The 22549-nt window shown below is 38.3% G+C and overlaps 2 protein-coding genes and 1 long non-coding RNA gene across 3 annotated transcripts; 1 reads left to right on the forward strand and 2 right to left on the reverse strand.

The window, feature by feature from the left end:
* Positions 1–94: 94 nt before the first annotated feature.
* Positions 95–6335, forward strand: LOC146457504 (negative elongation factor B-like). The gene is made up of 6 exons (XM_085091903.1): positions 95–969; positions 1853–1955; positions 2546–2641; positions 3426–3646; positions 3744–4023; positions 4983–6335. Exons 1-6 carry the CDS (start codon positions 95–97, stop codon positions 5142–5144), a joined length of 1737 nt encoding a protein of 578 aa, XP_084948029.1. The 3' UTR covers positions 5145–6335.
* A 622-nt stretch (positions 6336–6957) lies between these two features.
* Positions 6958–8349, reverse strand: LOC146457505 (uncharacterized). Its single transcript, XR_014858459.1, has 2 exons — positions 8137–8349; positions 6958–7324 (listed from the first exon to the last, which is right to left on the reverse strand). It is a non-coding gene; the product is annotated as an uncharacterized LOC146457505 (long non-coding RNA).
* An 850-nt stretch (positions 8350–9199) lies between these two features.
* LOC146457506 (carboxyl-terminal PDZ ligand of neuronal nitric oxide synthase protein-like) lies at positions 9200–22189 on the reverse strand. Its single transcript, XM_085091899.1, has 9 exons — positions 21931–22189; positions 21592–21663; positions 19376–19492; positions 18356–18408; positions 17255–17357; positions 14145–14256; positions 12734–12801; positions 12273–12464; positions 9200–11783 (listed from the first exon to the last, which is right to left on the reverse strand). The coding sequence occupies exons 1-9, from the start codon at positions 22042–22044 to the stop codon at positions 11121–11123; spliced, it is 1494 nt and encodes a 497-aa protein (XP_084948025.1). The 5' UTR covers positions 22045–22189; the 3' UTR covers positions 9200–11120.
* Between the last annotated feature and the right edge of the window lie 360 nt (positions 22190–22549).

The raw sequence follows: 22549 nt of genomic DNA on the forward strand, positions 1-22549 counted from the left end.
ATTATAAGGAAGAAAACATTAATTTATAGGGGTATTTCAGGACGAGATTCTCATTATAATATCGTAAATTGAAGATTATACTCTACGGACAAAAATGGCGGGGTTTGACCAGGCAGGGCTACCCGGAACGGAGTTTCTCTTGAATGGACTCAGCAACGTTCAAGATTTCGAGGTTGTCAACTTCATAGAAAACTTTCAACAGGAAAATAGTATCATGCTTCCTTCTTTGCAACCCGCTCTGCCATTTCTGGACCTTCACGATGTTCACAGATTGGAGTTCAACAGTTTTGTCATGGACAACTTGCGGGAAAAATTGTTAGAGCAACTGAAAAACTTAGAAGTTGAAAAGCTTCAGTCTTTGTTAGACCAGAGTTTTCCTTTTATCCATGTGCCACATCTTCGGCCTGTTGTCATGGAGGTAATGAAAAACCTTCCGAAAGTCCCTGAGGAATGCCTTGAACAACTTGCAAACGACCCCAAATTGTACGAGGAGTGCTCTATTGAGGTTAAGAGACAGATCTGGGTGAAACACCATGCCTTGTTTGGTGATGCTGTCGGCCCACTTTTGAACCAGTATGTAGAGGCAAAGTACAGTATCCTCTTCTCCACGGAACCTCTAAACTCACACACTTTTTTCTCAGTGCCGTCCAAAACAAGGAGACAGAATGCAGTTGTTCAGAGCTTAGCCAAAATGATAGGAAAGTCTCTGGAACTGTACAATCTTGTGTTACAATTTCTTAGAACATTGTTTCTGAGAACAAGGGAGGTACACTATTGCACTCTTAGGTCAGAACTTCTTATGGCCGTCCATGATCTTGAAATTAAAGACATCAAGGATATCGATCCTTGTCACAAATTTACTTGGTGTTTGGATGCATGCATTAGGGAGAAAGTGATTGAAGGAAAAAGGACAAAGGAGTTGCAGGGATTTTTGGACCATGCCAAGCATAGTGAAGAACAAGTTCTCGGGTGAGAAATTTTGCAAATGCAAATTAAGATCAGACTTGCAGCAGATTTCATGTGCTACCATCCATGCTTGCTACAGGTCTTGACCAAGGTCTCCCTGCTCCCTGCCTTGAATGTTGTTCTCTGGTCTTCTCTTCTAGTTTCGATAACTGATGTTGAAACTAAACACTGTAGTAGACTGCGAGCAGTATCTTTTGATCAAAAATCAGTGGGAAGAATGCGAAACACTGAGTGAGCATGATATTCAAGTCGTGCGCGGAGTGGCAGAGCTGCAAGTAGCGTGGATGTCCACTCTACTCACGGCTTGCAGCTTCCCCACCCACTTGTGTGATTGGAACATCATGCTCGTTCATTGTGCTTGCTGAGTTTTTGGCATTCTTTCATTGTAATTTTCTAGCAAAGAGAGAATGCTCTCAGTCTAACACTGAAGTGACTAGAGGCAGGACACTTGTCGTAAAGGGGTGTGCGGAATAAGGCCCAAAGTGACTTTTGCTGTCGGGGCAAATTCTTCTTTTGTTTCACAAGCAATTACAAAATGAAGTTGGAAGGAGAATCTATTTATTTATTTATTTATTTATTTATTTATTTATCAGAAGTCACTTAAGGCTTTTTCCCAGGTACCCCTTCAAATATTCTTACTGACTAGGGACACCAATATTTTATTGTTAAGTGCACAAGTAAAAGTCCCAGTAAACGTTTGTTGTGGAAGAGTTACTCAAAATGACTTCTGCTATCAAACGTTTGCTTTTGTGGGGTAGATTGGGTCCAAATAGTAGTCTTCAGTCAACTATGTTACTGAATTTTGAGTTAACTAAAGCAATATGTGAACAAATATTGTTTTGTTTTTGCATTATTTGAGGTTCCTGTTTGGTTTTTTCCTTACTAGGGATATTGCAATGATTTTGTGTGACCCATTTGCCATTAACACTGTCTCCAAGAGTGTAATCAAACAATTACAGAGACTTGTTAGCACTGAATCACTGCCAAGGGTAAGTTTTCTTTTTTCATTTTTGTTGTGATTGCTCAATCTCAAAGCATCTGCTTTCTCTAAGTAATTGATCCAGAGTTTTCCATTTATTTATTAACTAACAATATCTCTGGAAATAATGTGATGGAATATGTTGAGCCTGGTGAATGAATGAGAATGATGTATTAATCTCTGTAAATAACACAGGCATACTCAGAAAAAAATCAAGAGAGCTCCTATCAGGAGTCGAACCGAAGACGTTGCAATTACTAGTTTGGATGCTCTACCATTGAGCTACAGGAGACTCGTGGGAGCTTAGGCCATTAACAAACATCCTGCATACTGCTACGATTGGAATGTCAATGTGTGGCATATGGACAATGGAAATAATGTGATGGAATATGTTAAGCCTGGTGAATAAATGAGAATGATGTATTAATCAATAAATGACACAGGCATACTCAGAAAAAAATCAGAGTGCTGCTATCAGGAGTCGAACCTAAGACCTTCCGATCACTAGTTTGGATGCTCTACCACTGAGCTTTAGGAGTCTTGTGGGAGCTAAGGCCATTAAACTAGGTTTAATAATATCTCTGTTATGAAAAATTGCAGTCCTGTTCAGATGCAAGTTTTCTTTTGCGTGTGTTAAACCTGGGAGTAAGTGCTTGGGAGATGATCAGCAATCAACACTTCACTGAAGTGGCATTGGTATGTAATATCTTCTTCTTCTTCTTCTTCTCCTTCTCCTTCTCCTTCTCCTTCTCCTTCTCCTTCTCCTTCTCCTTCTCCTTCTCCTTCTCCTTCTCCTTCTCCTTCTCCTTCTCCTTCTCCTTCTCCTTCTCCTTCTTCTTCTTCTTCTTCTTCTTCTTCTTCTTCTTCTTCTTCTTCTTCTTCTTCTTCTTCTTCTTCTTCTTCTTCTTCTTCTTCTTCTTCTTCTTCTTCTTCTTCTTCTTCTTCTTCTTCTTCTTCTTCTTCTTCTTCTTCTTCTTCTTCTTCTTCTTCTACTGGAGCTTTAATTTATCAATTTTTTTATTATTCCACCTTATTCAAATGAAAACACAAGCTGTGCTGTACAAGGTGGTTCTAACTTAGTCTGTGGATATAATCAATGTCATCATTCAAATGAAAGTTATTGAACAGTACATGTACATCTCCATGGTACTGTTTATTATGATGTGTGAGGTGGTTTCAGTTTAGAATCTGTGGATAAAGTCCTTGAGCTATTTTATTCAAATGATACCATCCAAATGAAGCTACTTGGCAGTATTTCATTTTGGTGTTGTTTTTTCATATTTTAGGGAAGTTTCATTTAAATGATTTCTTCATCTACAATCAAACCTTGATTATGTACAGGGATGCAGATTATTTGGGCACTTTTCCTCAGTCATCATTTTTCTTGAAATTTATATAATTTTTAACAATAATGTCTTATCATGGACCATGGTCATGATTTTGGTAAAAATATGCATTTTACCATGTTGTTTAATTTTAGAGTGGTGAGTTGGTCCACAAGTTTTTGCCATTAATCATGTCACTGATGGTGGATAGCAATCTTCACTCTCTGGGTAATAAACTCAGCGACGCAGAGGAGAATGGTGACACAAAGGGCCCTGCACAGTTCATCGATTACTTTGTAGAAATAACCTCAACAAATTCAGTGGCATTCACCTTGGCCTGGTGCTATCTTCTTCATGTTATCAAGCAAAGAGACAGGTATGGTAAAAATGAGAAGATCTACAGGTTCAGCTTTAATGTACTTAATTGAAGTAGAAGCATGCCAAAGGATTTTTTTGTGTTGTTGTTATAACAGGCATACACTAATGACCATCTTGCCTTGGTATGTCGGCACCTGTCAAGAACGCGTCTTGGATGAAGTTACTCTTCACACACTGATCAGCTCACTAGCAGCTTGGCATGAGGAGTTTACCCATGCTGATTTTTGTGATTTGGTGTTTGATCAGTTTCTTCTTCTCCTGGTTTCAAATTTAAGTGTTCTGCGGCACACCCTTCGACTCTTGTGGTACGTTCTTCCCAAAATGGATCCTCAAAAAGTGGTGCACATTCTGACTATAACACAGCCATCTAGTGAGGTAGGTAGCACTGCACAACTAACAATAGAGACCTCAAGCAGCAAGGATGATGATGCCACCCAAAACTTAGGCTGAAAATTTATTTTGTGTCTTCTGACCTGACTTGCAATAGCGTCAACTCATTTAACTTGCCCATTATAGCTAAACAATCCAGGAGTTGAATTCAGAGGGTTGATCAAATCAAGAGGAAATCCACCCTTGTGTGTTCGTGTTCTCCTTGGTCATTTTACATTGTTGTTTTACAGAGGATAACAAAGAAATGTACCAAAGTGTATAAATTATGCCTGTACAGAGCCAGTGTTTTGCTGAGGAAAAATATTTTTCCTGTTCTTGTTGCTGTCATCGTTGTCGCTGCTGAAGGTCCCCAATAACATCTCCTATGCTAATACCCAAGAAATTTCTAGGAATCTAAAGCTCAGAGGTTAAAGTCCAAGTCCAGGCTGTAAATTGTCAAGTAGCCCAATCGTGGTTCCTAGGACACTTGGGACTGTCAGGCGTGACGATAATTACCTTGAACTTCCTCCAGTTTTCAAGGAGAAGTTAATGAGCTAGTTGTTTCATTATGTTGGCTTTCTAATGAAGTTAAAATTAATGGCTAACTTACACTACTGTGGAGCTTTAGTTTGGTTTTCGTGTTTTTCAAGGTAGTATTCAATGTAAACCAAATCTGTGTGTTGCTTTGTGGTTTTGGCAAGAATCTTTAGCATTTTTAAGGAACTGTTGACTGTTATCTTTTGTATAAAGAGGGTTTTTTTAAATATGTTACACTGTGTGGTTAGAATTTAACCCAGTGATGTTGTTGAGTGAATACAATTTGGCAATTGAAGATGGATATTGACCCTTTTTTTGTGACTTGAGAAGTGCTGTCTTCATGAATGGAATTTAGATTCGTCTTCACTTACATTATTGTAAAGTACAAACATTTTACAGCAGTTGTCTACACTGATTTTTAATTGCAGCACAATGAAGCCATCCATGATCTTCACGGCATGTTGATTGAACGTGTTGCAAGCTCCAATGCTCTGACTCCTGGTTCATCGTCTGTTGAACAGCCTTCCTCTGCATCATCGCTTTCATCATCGCACAGTCCCCTGGAGTACATTCAACCTGCCAGTACATAAACAGTACACAGAACCTACTTGAAAAAAGGCATTCATCTGCACGCCCACCTACTTACCTTTAGTTAGTACCTACCTAGGCATTAAATGCACTCACTCTTCTTGTGGCCCTGATTTCAGCTGAATTTTTAGCCAGCTGAAATTTCAGCCCAATTGGGAGTCTTAGATGTGGTTGCAGTTACATGATTAATTTTAGCCATTAAGCCAGAAACAATCAACTATACTGGCCAAGATGAAACTTTTCTTTCAAGGGGCAATCATTTTGTGTGCTGAAATTCAGTAGCATTACAGTGTAACCTGTTTTTGTATTGATTTTTGTCTGTATGGTTTTCTTGGGCCCACTTAGCTGGACTAAAAATTCCAATTCTAGTATGCATTAACTGAGCAGAAACCGCCTTCATGGTTTTGCAAACTCTGTTTTAAGAGGATTTAAAAGCCGGGCTGAAATTGTCCATGTAATTTGGCTGTTCTGCAGCTTAACAATAGAAAGTACACGAGGGCGATACCAGATATTTGATCCATTAACCCTTTAACCCCTAATATCAAAGACCAAATTCTCCTTTTTTGTCCCCATTCTTTTCTTATAAAAAGTACTGTGGAGAAGTTATTAAAATATCAGGAAAATTCACATTGGGTGTCACCGTGATCATATCCTTAATTCTCATGACCTCAAGGAGAAATTTGATGCTGATCACTGTTAGGGCTTAAAGGGTTAATTCACTTTCCACCTGTGGAAATAAGGCCTTCAATATAACACCAGCAGGGTGTATTCTTAGAGTTTGACAATATTAGAATTCGTTTGGCTAAAAATATTTTACCAATTGGCTTGTAAAATTTGCTGAAGGACATTAATAATTGTTAAACTTAGTGCTCGAAATTTTGCCAAGGAAGCCTGTGTATCAGTTGTAAAGAAGTTTTGTTTAACGTGGCTCAACTTGCCAACTGGACATGTTTTGCCGTTCTTTTACTGCAAGTTTGTAAATTTAATTTACCATTAGTGCAACTTACCGTTAAATTGAGAAGTTCAAATGTTTAGTTCCGTTTTTCAAAGTCTGCAAAGGGGACCACTAGATTGGGCCTTCATAAGTCGATTTCTAGAAATAACCCCGAATAAGCACGCATTAACACCAACAACAGGGAATTAGGCCTGATGTGGACCCGAAGTTTAGGCCTGGAGTTGAAAATTTAAGAAAACACTACGAGTAAAAATTAATGCGCTTCATCCGTCCGCCATCCCTTGCCCCCGGTGGTTAAACAATGATTGGTGCATAACTACCAAACAGGCGAAAAAAAAAAAAAACAGAGAGGTTAAGAATGACGCTTACGGCAAACGGCAAACGTGCGATATGACCGCGTGACCATGTTTATCCTTTATTTGCGGCTTGCTGTTTTCAGTTTCTCTATCAAATCGAGTAGTTTTGCGTTAGCATCAAAGGTCAGAATAAGTTTGCACTATTCTTATCTTTGTACTCTTTATTTCAAGAAAATATAAACGCGAATCTCACGTTTGCCGTAAACGCGATTCTTAGTCTCTCTATTAATTGTTTGGCTTGGGTTTTTTTAGAATGTCGAGGAAAACATCCAAGTCCATCTTCAACGTTTTTTACAGATTTACATGTAGTCGCTATTACTTGTAATGCTAAGATTCCGATAATTTTACGAGACAATTATATTGCCATAGGGCCTAAACAACCTCTCGCCTTTGGCGTTTTTAACTTAGAAAAACTTAATAATAAAAATCAGTAGTTTCAAAGGATTCAAGGAGTTTCACGAATAGTCCCTAGTCGTCAAGGAAATTCTAGCTGCATCTTTGAAATTCTATTATTTTTTTATACTGACAGCTTGTTGTCAATATACCGCGTTACTGTCAAGGTGGATTTTGGTTCAGAAACCAACTATTTTTGGTAATCAGGATAGTTTAGTAAAACCTTAGTGTTGTGTATACACACAGCAATATTTATATATTAACATATTAATATTAATATTTAATTGTTGAGGAGATGATCATCTCATCTGATAAGCGACCTTCCATTCTGTCCAAAGACCGAAGGCTTGAACGGCCGTAAAATCGCAAGAAATTGAAGGTCTTTCCTCTGTCCGTGCCAATTATACTTGAATCCTCAGCCTTGGTACTGTCATGATTGTAAACTTAAGTAAAGGTCAATTTTGAATAAGGTGGCTTACTACAGTTATAATGGAGTATAAGGGCACAACTTTTAACTCTTTTAAGAAAGGTTCCAAGCTGTTTTTCCCTTCACTATTTACTGTTTGCTTAAGTCTTTTACGATTCTATGTGAAATTTGAACAATTAAACGTCAACAAATAGCCAAAATGAGCGACCGAGTACCCAATGAGAGACTGGGCACTAGTAGGTTAAGTCACGTATTTCTCAAATTCTACCCGTATGACCCCACCTGAAAATTTTAGGAATAAGAAATTGGGTCTGATTTAACATTCATGCAAAGTAAAATAAAAATCTGTAAGACAGTTTTTGTGCAAACTAAGAGAATGTGAAATCAAAAATAGCTCAAAATCTGTCTTACAGATTTTTCAAAAATTTTGGCTCCAAACGTGATTCACCCGAACAAATCAACCGTGAAAATTTCATCATAAGTTGTACGGTAAGTTTTCGAGCAATCCTCGATCAAAGACAGGTTTTTACAACCTCGGACGAGAATTGAATTGCGCATGCCCTTTATTTAAGCGCGCGCTCATGTAACGCCATGTATCGCGTGCAAAAAGGTACCGTAAATTAGAGCTCTTTTACCGAATGTTTATCAAACTTTTTTGCAATATTTTTTTGGCCCTAGGCTTGATTACATGTTTGAACGGAGTTTTGAAACTATCGCTACATATACCAAAGAGATTTGACGCCTTTCAAGTGCTGAAGTGGTTTTTGTTACTTCTTGAGGTTACTTGCGTCATTTTTGCATGCGCGACAAATACTGACGTGTGGCAGGCTATCATAGCGCGCGCTACTAAGTCTCGGAAAAACTGTAGTAAGCCACCTTAACGTAAATTATCGCTGTATCGACTAATGCAGTATTTTTTTACGCGAAGGCCTGAATAAAATTGATCTTAAAACCGAAGTGTTTGCACACGCTTTTACATGACTTGAATTACATCCGTTACTAAAATGAATACGATTGTAATATATTTTGTGCAGTTGTTAAGTTAATTTATCATTGTTATAAATTATTGAAATTGTAGTTTATCCCGTGGACACAGTTTCTGTGTATTATCTTATTCTTAAAGACTGGTTTTCCTTCATCCTCATTCCCAGTGCCTTCAATGTTTTGGTCAGCGGTTGACAATTAAAACAAGTGGGTGAGGAGGACCCTGGGAGGATCGCAAGGATTTGCACATATAGGCTCGAGGTGACGCACCAATCTCTCTCCCGGATTCCACGTTCCCTTAGACCAGCGGTCGAGAACTGGCGACGGTGGTCAATAGGGTTATGCAAGATCGCGAAGCGCGCGCCAGTGATATCAATCGAAAGTTAATATTCTCGTTCTTTTCGCTATTTTCCGAATCAAAGCTACTGAAACATAACAAACTAGGATGACTATATGGAGGGTTAGGTTACGGTTATGCGGGTGACTATATGGTACCTTACCATGAATTATTATTACTTTTTTTTTTTTGAATTATTATTACTCGATAAAGATGCCGGGAGGGAATCGTAAGCTTGTATGTTAACGAAATCCATTTCCGATCCTGATAGCCCAACTGTTTTTAAAGTAAGGCGGTTAGTTGCTAAGGAAACTCTGGTGCAGCGTCGGTGGGGGAGTGGCGAGGAATGTTTGGTTTGACCAACAGAGTGGGTAAGGTAATTTGACCACCGTAAAGAGATTCAAGTACCGACGTTTGAAGCGTTAGCTCTTCATTGGAGCGAATCCAAAGCTTTGACGAAGGGTTAACGTTCGAAGCACCAGCTCTCGAATCCCTTTACAATGGCCAAACTACTTAATCAACTCAGTGGATAAAACGAAACAGTTTGCCAAACGTCTTCGTTGGCTGCTGCCTAAGATCAACGACAGTCACAAACTGGACACACATGTGATTCGTGTTGCTGTTCTTTATTATTCCTTTTGCTTTCCCTATATTACTCACCGTGCTTTCGATTTGTACATATTCATTCTCCCAATAATAACATTTATTTTCCTATCACCTATTCCGCGTCTATCACACCATACCCGACTCCCTTCCAGTAATTTTTAGTGCAAAGCTACAAATGCATGTATTGCTAATTACACTGTGTGATAAAACTAGGAATATTTAAATTTCCCTTTATAAAAAGTACGCCTATATACCACTCGTGCAAACAGTACGAGATATATTATTTAAGAATAAAATGTGATCGATACTATGTGTATTTATTTATAGTCATACTAGTTGATATAAACTGAATATTGATATAAAATTGTTAATGTGCGCTCGCTCAAAGCGTATCGTCATGGTTGCTGCGAGAAATATGCAAGTTAAAAATGTTAGAGATATATATTTATGAAATTTCACTGTAAAAAACTAATTTGCTTCAAAAATGGCTATTGTTGAATTGTACTTTGGATTGATAGAATAGAACCGTATCCCTATCAATTTTAAAGTAAAAAATTGAAAGAAAAAAAAAGAAGTAAAACTAATGTAAAAAGCCAATCAAGGCTCGGAACAAAAGCTGTACCTGCAGCCAGCGCGAAAAAAGTCACGTGCTACAATCACGTTCGTTGTGACATCTGATTGGCTAGAAGGACCGCATTTTGTTTTGTTTCCTTCATAAAAGTCGCTTAGTTTTTATTAAATTGGGGTAGCATAAAAATAGATACCTTGTTTGGAAAACAATTTTCTCTACGCTTAGTGTTCCGCGTAACAACTACTTGAGCAAAAAACTTGGACACGACATGAACGTCAAGACGAGATGTTCAAATTTGTAACTCCCAAGGAACGTTTTGAAGTGTCTCTATGCACTTTCCACATTCATTTCTAAACTGAAACGGTTCATTTGCAATCAATTTCGGTTAAAAATACAATATTCACTATTTGATAAAACTAGAATGCATCGTTTCGTAAGCTGTACAACAAGAACTTATTAAAAGCCGAAAATAACATGGATGTGAAAAAAATTAATTCGCCAACACGATTCTGTACAGTGAAGTAGTTCTGCATATGTTATTTACAATCAATTGAAAAATAGGTACAATTTGTGCATAAAAAATGAAGCTAAATCTTGCAATATAAATTCGCTACCACTGTGCAAAATAATACTTTTTAAATAACTCAGCAAAAATAGTGATTGTAAAACCCTATGGATTCCCTTTTGATTCAACTATTGTATTATCATTTTACAGGCTAACAAAACAGAAGGAGCCCACGTATGTTCAGTGAACAGAATTTCTTTTTTCAAATCATATTCACAGTTCCCTTCCCAAATGGCCAAAACAACCGTGATCCCCAAATATATTTGCATGTCATGGGTTGTAACCCATGATATGCATGCAGCGTATTGTAACAGTAACAAAACGCAGAATACTAAAGAAATTTTCGCAGTTCGAAATCCAGGCCAGAAACATTTGACAGGCGGCCAGTTTCATCTTCCTTTCCCTATGTATTTAGCTCTACTGAAAGCCTGGACTAGGAAAACAGTACAAACTGAAACAGCAAAAACCCTCTCAACTACAAGTACTGTATGTAAACTGGTTAGTAAGTCCTATTTGATGACCATCTAGTGCAATAAGTGTACTTACTTTGCTATTAGCCTCAAACCTGGCTGTCCCTTTTTTGTCTTGTTCTTTTGTGCAAGTTAATGGATCATAAACTTGGGAAAAAATGAGAAATTGAAATTGCCTACTGTCGACCTCATAATAGTTCACTAAAATAATATTGATGGCCAATGCAAAGCCTCAGCCAACAGAGGAGCTTGCTCGCAGGCTAACAGACTACACAAACAGTAATTATCACGTACAAGAACTTAAACATGTAACATTAAAAGGCGCCATTCAAAACTGCGGATGTGCCATTGTTTGTTTGAGGCAATGATGTGTTCGCTGTAGCTACAACTCCATTCTGTTGTGTTAAACTAGCACTGCTTGCTGAGTTGCCTTTACCAGGGTCCGAACTATCAAACACAAACTGAAGAAACTGTTGAGGAAAGGGTTCATGTCTGGGCTCCACCATTTCAAGTTCAGAAGAGCTTAAATCCACTAGAGGAGGAAGAGGGCCGTTTTCAGGTATCGTGCTTGTCCGGAGGAAAGATTCTGCGCTAGCAACTTTACTGCTGGACTGTAAAGAGGAAACACTACCATCCAGATAATCCATGTCACTGCGGTGCGACATTGCTGGGCTGGGGGTCACAGCGGGAGGGGGGATGTGAGGAAACACTGGATCACCAAGAATGCGACGTTTTAGCAAAGCAGCTGATGATAAGACTCCTTCCTTGCTAGGAGACGACGAACTTACTGGCGATGAGGCTTGTGAATGTAGAGCTGTTCCTGATGAGATCTTGCCACTATCCATATCTAGGCTTAGACTTACACCAGAGTCACCACGCCCACGTGCTTGGTTCTGCAGAGTCTGCACTTGATCAACTAGCTGGGTTATTGTTGTAATCAAATCTTTATTTTGCTTTAGAACTTGATCTAGTTGATTCTGAATAAAAGAAGGCTGTAAGTTAGCACTAACAATGTATATATACTGTGGCAATGTAACCATTACCTGTTCCAGGAGATCAAATGGAGACTAGGGACGAGTTTTTGAATTTACATTTAATCAGAAATTGGAGTCCATCACAAGAAAGATCGCATTAAAATTAGTCAGTTTATCAAGTTTGAGGTTCTGTCGTTAGATTGCAACCGTGTAGAAGGCTTTCAAAAATCAGAAAAATTAGGGGATGGTATGGATTTAGGGGATGCCATCTCAGAATCAGACATTTGTACATAATCTGGGCGACCTTTGACAGATCACATTCTGGTAACAATCCAATGAAACATACCCAAACTTGGTAAACTTTCTAATTTTTATGTGACTTTCCTGGTGATGGGATTCATTTCTTCATATGGCGCAATTTGTAAATGTGTAACAATGTGTTAGATTTGTACAAGTACACAATTAATTAAAATTAAATTAATTTTCCCTGACCTGAAGGACCTGCCTTGAGGCTGCCTCATTATCAAGCTGCTGAGTTAGAAGAGTGACCTGTGCTTGGGCAGCCTGTGTCTCTTGTCGTTGATGGTCAAGCTGTTGTTGATATATGTGACGCAGTTGTTGAATTGTTAAGGGTGCGATGCTAGGATCAGGATGATACTCTGTTGCATCTGTCGAGAAATCAATCTGACGGCAAAAGTGAAAAATATATGAGAAGACTTGCAGATCATAAGCAGTTGCTTGCCTCCTGGCTCTTAATCCTTTCACCAAAGTTGAAAGTAATTGATAAAAAAAAATTTTTTTTTAAATTTCCGAAACTTCATTTCCAATAGTTATGAAAAACAAGGAACACCCCATGAAAGTATCTTCTCGACAAAGTTTTTAGCTAGAGGCAGAGGAGTGTTCCTATATGGAAACATCTTTAAATTCAACTAAAATGATTCAAGAACCCTTACCCTTCCATCAGGAGATGTCCCATCTGTCTCCATAGGGGCGTCATTATTTTTCATGGGAACATCAAGTTCTAGACATTTCAAAACAAAATGCTGTTATTACCAACAGCACCAAGATTCACTTTCTTTGAAAGAGAACCTACACTATATATATACTGTATCCCTTTCATGTACATGTACTTGCCTCCCCCTCCCCCTCCCCCACCACCCCCCACACCATCACTGTCAAAAGTACTGTTGACTCTCAATAACTAGAACCTTCAAGGGAAATTGAAAAAAGTTTGAGTTATAGGAAGTTCAAGTTGTCGAGGGTAAAATTGTATAGAAAATGACCTGAAGGGAAAAGAAAATTGGTTCGAGTTAGCACAAAGTTCGAGTTAGCGAGGGTTCAAGTTATCGGGAGTCGACTGTAGAAACAAAACTTGTCTCTGAGAAATACAACTGGAGCAGTATGGAAAGGTGTGTCCATGTGAAAGAACTTTAAAGAAAATATAGAGAGGAATCAAGTATTAATAATGGTAATAGGAGTAATAAGACTTCAAGTGGAGTCCAATTTGGTCTATAATCATATGCATGCATATGCTTCATCACAAGAATGATGGGCCGGATTGGATGACAAAAAGTCCTGTTACAGTTTAATCATAACCCTTACAATTTCTGAAAACAAATCGCTGTGACAAATAAACAAAGTTCTAGTGAGATATTTTCAGAGAATGTAGAAACAAATGTTTTATTTAGTATACAAAATACATGGGAAAACGGAACCCGGTCAAGTGCAACTGCATTATAGATCATTATAAATTAAACATAAAATATTATTAGAGGATATTACATGGAGGTGCTGCCAAAGATATGAATTTTATTTTCGAGTGGTAAAAACAATATTTTACGAACGAGCACAGCGAGAAAACAAAAGCACACACGAAAATAAAATTCATATCTTCAAGCCACCATGTAACATTCTTTCTATTATATACTGACAAATCTATCGTTCACCATTTTTCACCGACTCTTTGCACAAACAACCATGAAAAAGTGGGAAAAGATGTCATCAATATCCTCACTAAGCTACACCAAAAATCCTGATTTGAAAGTTGTAATTTTTTTGAGGAGTCTATAGCTCGTGTAGGCCCCAATGGTTTCTCTATGGGCATCCTTGCCATAATGTTTCCTATCCCTTTTGTTATTCATTTATGTTTTAAATTTTAATATATATTTATCTCGTAACGATGTGCAAGAATAATGGCAAAAAACCTGAAACCTGTAATGAGGATATGGAAAATATGCCACTCGGATCCCAGATGTAGTTTCGTATGAATTTTACGAGTGATGTATTTTCCACTATTAAACACTCCTACCTATATAATAAAATAAAGTACATGCATCATTGTCCTAATTTGATTCTTTTTCTGACCTGGGTTATTTTTATCAGCTTCAGCACTGTTTGGAGCTGTTTGACTTATTGTTCGCTTGTGGCACACCTCAAACGCTTGGCCCACTGTCCTTACAACTTGAATGGCATCAGCCTGAAAAATATTTCAAATGTTTTTTATTATTAATAAATATCATTCTCCTTACCAATGTTTCTGGCTTCTTTAGCAAGAAAGGACTCAGAATATATCTACACGGACCTGGGCCATCTCCCTCCCTCCCCCCCCCCAACCCCTTAGATTTATATGTAATGTTTTAGTCTCCCCCCGCCCCAACCAGTTTGTGATATTACAGCTGTACCTACTATGTCTACCTCCAGGGCTGAAGGGGTGCCTGGAAAAGAGCCTTAAGTGACTTCTGATAAACTGCTAGATTCTGACCATCCAAATTACCTTGCATTTCCTTGTAAAGAAGGGGAGAATTTGACATGAGATCAGGAGTCACTTAGGGCTTTTTTTCATGTACCACTTCAATAAAATTATTGACTCAATCATTAAAGTGCCCATAACGGAATTTTTTCTTATTTTCTCATCTGAATCTAAACATCATCCTAAGAACTTCAGTGAAAAAAAATTTTCGATTTGCATTCAACACGAATTTTTAATGAATTTTATAAGACGTTCATATTTGCCGCCATTTTGGCCCACCATTCGCATTAGTCTCCTCTCGGTTTAGCAAGAGCTGTGACGTAGATTCAGGAACACGTGACTTCAGCCTTTCTCTGAATCTCACTGAAAACAAGTCGCGGTATTTCTGCACGTTTCTCGAAAATGCCGGAAAGATGTGTTGCAGCGAGATGTGGAAACATCAAAGACGAAGTGAATGGAACAAGCATGCACAGGATTCCTTCCTTTGGCACCACATGCTGGCAAAGACTGAGGAGGCGAAAGAAATGGATCGATTTTGTGCTGGAGCGGAGGAAGATGTGGACGCCTGGAAAGTCCTCGTCCTTGTGCTCGATGCACTTCAATGACGAGGATTTCACAAGGCTGATGAATTCAGGTTTACACTTAAAACGTGAACTGAAGTAGGATGACATCGGCATTTGTGTTTAACCTTCATAACATGCTAAGCGAAAGGAAGACGAAGACCAAGAGCCACCTTCGAAGAGGAGCAGGGAAAAGCGAATGGTAAGCTTTCGATAAATATTCACACCCGCTTGTGACATTCTAAGCGTTCTAACCTTCTGAGGTTTATAGTTTGACCTCACTGTTAACTCAGTCGCAAGTTTTATAAAATATGGCGTAATTGTTTCAGTATATATTCTCATAGATCGTGAGATCCGCGAAGTTTCGTTGAGACCAAGCTCTCAAAAAATACTAGTACAAATGCTAGCACTGATGTAAATCAGTAGATCGATGCGAGAACAGTCGCACTCGGCGAACACAGAAAACATTGTAAACCACGATGTAGATAAGGTAGATAAACTGCAGCAAGAATTCAACGAGCTCAAACAAATATTGTAGACACGTGTGTTGCAGAATTCTGCAAACAATAAAAACGTTGAACAGTGTTATCTCTGAAAACCTAACCACCACAACGGGGGTTCAAAATAAAAAAGGGCACAAAACAAATAACAAGTGCAAAGAGTGCAGAAAAAAATTGGCTAAAAACTGATTGAGACACAAAGAGAAAAACACGTGAAATTCATAAACAATTTTTCAAACCAACAACTTAGCGACAGCCTGTTAGAGTTATTTCTAAAGGGCTCAAATTTGTCCCAACACCGGTGACAGACGCGAATTACATTAGACGCCAACTTTTGTTAGACTTCAAACATTTCGCAAGACGTATGCGCCTGAAAGATACAATGGATTTCATAAACTTTATAGGAAAGACCAAGGTCTCTCAAGATACTATCTTAGTATCAATGGATGCAACAAGCTTGTATACAAATATTATTATTATCACAGTTCAACACGTGTCCTTCCTGTAGTTCCGCGAGAACAATGTCGCTAGTCAGCCCTTCCCAATTGCCTACGAGTTACTAGCAGCAGTAGCACTCACTGATATTTGCTAGCAGATCACGGCTACAGTTACCACAAGTACACCTACATGGAAAACAATTCGTTCGAATGTATGTGAGTACTTGGCCATAGTTTTGACAGATGATAACGAAGAGCGCGTATGCAAAATGCAAGGTGAGAACTTTACCATCCACTAACACGCACTCTATTCTCCAAGCGTTTCGTTAAATCTTCCTCGAGTCGTCGCTTCTCCTCTTGTTCCTTGCGATATCTTTTTAGCCATTCTTCGTCTGCTATCGGCTCGTCCGCGTACGGTTCCAGTGTATCATCATCTTCACGCGTATACTATTACTTGTTTCGTGGACGCCATCTATCACCTCATCTCGACTTCGACGCTTTCAAATTCGTCCTAGCTGCTTTCTTCAGCGGTTTGCTCACTTACCGTGTCAGATGAGTTTTCTGCCATGGAATATACTTATTTGGAGCTAATTTTTTTCCTTCCTACCGGTGAATCTGACGATTTTCTTTCTGCCGCAAACGGACTTTACTGAAGGTCAAGTGAGTGCATAGATACAAGAGTTCCTGAATGTACGTCACAGGGCCCTATTGTGAGCCCGTCGGCATTCTTATCAGCGGGGCGGATTGACCGCAATAAAATAGAATTTCAAAGATTTGTAAAATTCATAAAAAATTCGCGTTTTATGCAAATCGAAAAATTTTTTCGCGGAAGTTCTTCGGGTGATGTTTAGATTCAGATAAGAAAATAAAAAAAAATCTGTTATGGGCACTTTAAGCTTTGGAGAAACGGGATCCACAAGGAAAATATCTGGTAATAAACAAAAAGAGCCTCCCGTTATTTTTGTTTTTTAGCCATCTTCTTCTGTACAGTAGTTGCAGAGATGCCAACCTTTGGAAATCTGAAAATATTATCAGTCAGTCAGAGGAAGATTTTTTGTTTTGTGTTAACTTGCCCTTCCCCTTGTCATCAACTCACTCCTAATCCCCCTTCCCTCTCCCACCAATGACCCGAATCAACCCACCCCTCTGGGAAATGGCCAAACATTTGATCCACAATGATACAATTCATTAAGGAATATTCATGCCTTGTGAAGAAATATACTCATACCTTATTACTTGCTTTAAATACACTGCATCTAAAAACATCTTCCTCTTTGGAAATAAAACTAAAGATCTGCAAATCCTGAGAATCATGTGACACATAGAAGATCCTGAGGATTGTCAAAAAAAAGTAAGACAAAACTTGTTGTGGCTATTAAAGTTAGTTAGTGAGTTCAATTAACCATACATGTCTAGCTTTAGATACATACAGTAATATGCTCAATTTCTTGCTTTTATATTTACTGTGCAAATTTGCCACTTTGGGTTTTGTAATACCATATTGATGGTTGCAACATATTATTGCCAGGAAGAAGTTCAACTGCACGCAGTAATTCAACAAGAAAATGACATGACACAGATTAAAGCCAGGAAAAGCATCTGCTCTCACAGGCTACATTTAAAGGCCGAGTTTCACGGTCAAGTGCATGCGCGAGCAGACCGGCTCAAAAATAAATTGTACGGGTCGACACTAAATTCAATGCGAGATTATGGTGGAACAATCTGTTGAAATCGCGCCCGAATTTGGATCATCCGCTCTTCGTTCTTCACTTTTTATAATCTTTGTTTCCTGTTGTAAATATAAGTTCGATTTTTGTAAGGTTAAAAGTGTTTTGGTCAGTTTTATTTTTATGCCAGCAAGTTATAAGACTTCCCCGCCGTATCCCGCCGGTGTTGTGTACTCGCTTCTGATTGGTGCAAAAACAATTGGCTTGACAGCGCTTACATTATCGCTCGCACATGCGCCCAACCGTGAAACTCTCCCTTTAAAACTGATAAAAATAATCATTATGATAGGATGTCTTCCAGTCAGAGAAATTCAAAATTAGACATCTTTTCCAAAAGTTAAAGTATTTGAAGAGATGGGTGGACATTCTTTTACATAAAACAAATAGGCTCAGATGTCAGGAACCCAGACCATGAGATGTTAATTAGGCCGGCCAGGAACAAATGATTGTCAGTTTAACTTCTTGGTCTCCCTCTGCCACCCGGCTCCTGTCAGGCCATAAACATGGATTATCCTGGGGAGGGGGGGGGGGGGGGGAAATAATTTGTGGAAAAAATAAAAAGTGAAAATGGACCAAAAATTGAGCTAATAAAATCAAGTCACCTATTTATGGGATAGTGCATGACTTCTGTTTCCACTAGGTCTTGTTTCTTTTTCTGAGGTAAGAGACATAAAAAAATCATTAATTTCACTGCAAAACAACAACACACAATTAACATAATTTGAAAATCCAGATCAGTACACAGTGAGTAAACATTTACAATGTAACAAAAAGATTCCATTTTGCCATGCCACTCTGATAACGCACAGATGACATCAAAACGTGGTAAGATCAAAGAAGTACCGTACACTATGAGCTGCAGGCGAGTAGCGTGACTGACGTTCTAACCACGTTTTGACGTCCTCTGTTCATTATCAGAGCACAGAACCACGGCAAAATGAAATCTATTATTTTGTTTTATACAATAACTAATACATTTGAACACATTTTTGTGAGCAAGCATATTTGTTGACTGAGCCAAGTAAAAAACTTTCAAGCAAACTTTAAGAATACTACACAGACCCAAGTGGGATCCTATAGATTAGAGTGTAATCCGAAAGAATTTTAGTAACAATATTTTTATAACTATGTGTAATCTTTAGTCCAGAAGGAATTTCTGACCCCAAAATATTATTGATTCTTGATTGATTACTCGCCATTACTGGATTTCTATCGGCAACACTGATTTGGACAAAGAGTTCTTTCCTTTTCATATCACAGCAAAGTTCTAGCTTTTTTAAACTGGTTGAGGCAACTTGCAAGTCTTTGTCCAATTTTTCATTGGATAGTTTTGCTTTCCTGCAAAAATTTGCCTATGTTTATCTGCTACTTGCCAAAACAGTTTGCAAAACTTTGTTGACCCTGCAGTCACTCTGGCTGGACTCTGGATTCTGATCATGGGCGCTGGTCACACCACTCAATGACACCATTTGTGAATCTATACTCTAATCACAAACTCCACTACACCAATCAAACAACAAGTTTTACACTGTTCGTTGTATAATTTAAATAATAACAGTATCACACAACAGTTACACATTCAACAGCACACTAAACATATGACTAAGATTCAAAATATTTACATGTTGTGTTTTTATCCAGTTGCGCTTTCCATCTACCCTGTGAACAACCTTTATTCCCATCACAGAAACAGTTAATTCTGTTTTTTCTTTCTTGGTTCCATATACCTTGTGCTCATACTGAAAAACAAATTATAATACCAACATTTTGTTATAGTATCCAACAAGCTGTATCAAGAGCAACTGGGCAAAGAAAAATGCTAAGACCACAGCGAGAGCTACACCAACACACTTGTGTACTGTATATCACACTCTAACCACTTAGCTACTTGGCAACTCATGGCATTCCTGGGTATATAATACACAATGGCAGATCCAGGAGGAGGGTACAGGGATCTGCCACCCCCACCTTGAATCTGAACTTTGTTTTTAAATTATCAAATGTATCCATACAGTGGAACCCCAATTTAATTAAGTCGCTTGGGACCAGCCAAATTTGTTCGTTAAATCGAGGGCTCGTTATATCAAAAACCTCGATATAACGAACTTGAAGGGAAACGACCAAAATGTTCGTTATGTCGAGGTCATAGTTAATGATTGATTTGTAACACAGGTGACTTTTGTCAGGCAATTCAATGCAATTTTCATCACCCAGAAGTGCTGGCATTTGAGATGCAATTCATTAAGCATGGTGGCTTTCAGTAGCAATTATTTTTACTTTTGAGCAGACGCACAGCTTTTGTTTACAAAAAAAAGACACTTTCAGAGTAGCACTATATTGAAGTAGATTTTACGTTTGGGCTTCAGTGAAAGTGGATTAATTTTGTTATATCGAAGAATTCGTTATATCGAGGTTTGTTATTATTGAGGTTCTATTCCATACACTTTACTGTAACTTCGGCCGGGACATAGAATATCATTTGTTATATCGAGGACTTCGTTAAATAGAGGTTCCTTAAATCGAAGTTCCACTGTAAAGAGAAACAACATGCAGCCTCTTTTATCAGTGTTTATAATTTACCAGAAAATTTAATTGAGTTTCTTGAACTCCTTGCTTCTCGCATTGGGCAGGTGTCCTCAGTTGACACATAATTATAATTACATATTGTGGTTCAAATTCTATTTCGTCTTTTTTTTTTTTTTTTTTTTTGGTTTAAAACTTTTCAAACCAGTTTGATTTTATTTCCCTGTGTCCCAAATTATGGTAATGATGACACTGAACACATTCATACTGAAAATTTTAGTAGGTTTAATTTACGGCACGGTTACAAACTTTAAACAGCACTCTTAGCCTAAACCAAAAATACACCTTTTTATACACCTTTTTGTTCACATTTTATTTTCATTTAGCTCCCCCCCACCCACTCCCTCCCCGAGAGCTTGCTTGCAGGCTAAAAATTTAGGCTTTTCGGTCTCCTCTCTGCATTATAATTTCCAGTGACCTCCTTGCAGTAATATATTCAAGACATATTTTCTTGAACCGCACATTTATTTGCATAATTGCTGTTACGTTCCAAATTGTTAAACTTAAAAGATCCTTTCCACTACATTGTCTTGCAGACTGGTGCAAGAATTTCAAACATTACTTATATAAAGTCGTGAGTTTCTCTTCAAAGGACACAACATCAGGACAGCGAGGCCTTTTGGTCAAAATACATCTGAGGCCTCCAAATTTCAGCTCAATAATTTTTGTTCATTATACTTCGTTGACCCCAACCCTGACAAATTCTGCATCTACATAAGTAGCTTGCAAAATCCCTGGAAGGACGTGCGGCAAGTTAAAAAAAATGTGAAATAAAAAATGAATAAAATAGGGAAAAACGTAAAGCTGCAAACTGGTACATGTAGTGCAGTAGCTTCATGCACAAGCTCCTGAAAGTGGTGGTCCGTCAAAATAGAAAGCTAAATGGAATCTACTGAAAACTGAATAACTCCCGCATAATTTCATTATTAATATTTAAAGAGGGGAATTTTAAAATGTAAGTGCAATTATATGAATTAGCATACTTTCACCTGAATATGACATTGTTTGCGTGCACTAGAAATATTTCCGAGTTCAAGGGTTTCTAACTGTCAAGCACTGAAGCTCTGGCTGCAAACATTTATTGTTGTTGAACGTCAAGTCAATTTAATTTCAACAAGCTACGATTGCATGATAACGGGGCCGCTTTGAACAACAAAACCAACTAAACCATCGGAAAACAATATAAAGTTAGCATAGAACTAATAAGAATTTTACAAGTTCTGTAAATAACATTTGGACACAAAAAATTTCTTACCCGTATGCGACGCATAGAAGAGACAATTTCAGCTCTGCTGCTTGGTTTATGGATGTCCTTCGTCCCGATGTACTATGGAGAATAAATGTAAAAGAATGTAAATATGTATAGCTTTATACATTCACACCTTAAACTCGGAGCAACATTAAGACAAACGCAAACATCTGCCCGTCACGATTTACAACAATTTCAATTAAGCTCAATAAAAAAGGGGACAACTTAAAAGCTAACGGAAAGTAAGAATTAATTCAATCAAAAATTGTTATCGGTTACTTATCATTTTTCAATTAGCAGCATCTCGCTCACGAAAATGACAAACGTTGATTTTTCGAGCAATACCTTAACTCTGAACGTGATTCCATGTTCGAAGGCATCTTCGTTATGTACTGGCGATTTGCTGTCGTAGGCTTCTTCCACAAGGTCGTATTCGTTTCTTCGCAATTTTCCCGGCATTTTGAATTAACGTTCACTTGCCGATCATTAGTCTTTTTTAATCGAGGGGCCACGGTGTAATAATGCTGCACTAAAAGCATAAACAACAACGATAACATTTATGGTCTGCATTCATCAAGGGATTCTTCGGAGCGTGGAATCTTCGGGACGGGACTTCGATCCTACGAACACCTCCCGACCTTTGGCGAAAACATCCGATGTTCAAAATCGCACAGATTCCGCCAAACAAAGCCGAAAATTAATTGCATGCCGGAGCCAATGTGAGAAAAATTTACCAAGGTTGGACATTTTTTTTTTAATAGCTTTGTTTTCGTCAACACAGTAATGGACTCCTGCGAAAGTGCTTTTCCCGAGACTGGTCGTTCTTCCGGCCCCCACAGACGTTCCGAGATTCGGTTCATCCGGGGACCCGTCGCGTTCATACTAGGGAGCAATCTCGTTCCCAGAGCCCGCTCTGAGAACGAGATAGACTTAGGAGCCCCCGCAACGACGACGTCAAACGTCA

This window comes from Pavona decussata, unplaced genomic scaffold, assembly GCF_977016875.1.
Source record: "Pavona decussata unplaced genomic scaffold, jaPavDecu1.1 SCAFFOLD_242, whole genome shotgun sequence".
NCBI classification, from domain to species: domain Eukaryota; kingdom Metazoa; phylum Cnidaria; class Anthozoa; order Scleractinia; family Agariciidae; genus Pavona; species Pavona decussata.

Coding starts and splice junctions, on each gene's coding strand:
- LOC146457504 (XM_085091903.1), top strand. CDS start 95: ATGGCGGGGTTTGACCAGGCAGGGCTACCCGGAACGGAGTTTCTCTTG. Junction 1,956..2,545: donor GCACTGAATCACTGCCAAGG/GTAAGTTTTCTT, acceptor GAAAAATTGCAG/TCCTGTTCAGATGCAAGTTT. Junction 2,642..3,425: donor ACTTCACTGAAGTGGCATTG/GTATGTAATATC, acceptor GTTTAATTTTAG/AGTGGTGAGTTGGTCCACAA.
- LOC146457506 (XM_085091899.1), bottom strand. CDS start 22,044: ATGCCGGGAAAATTGCGAAGAAACGAATACGACCTTGTGGAAGAAGCC. Junction 19,493..21,591: donor CTTCTATGCGTCGCATACGG/GTAAGAAATTTT, acceptor TTTGTTTTTCAG/TATGAGCACAAGGTATATGG. Junction 11,784..12,272: donor CCTCAAGGCAGGTCCTTCAG/GTCAGGGAAAAT, acceptor TCTTTTATTCAG/AATCAACTAGATCAAGTTCT.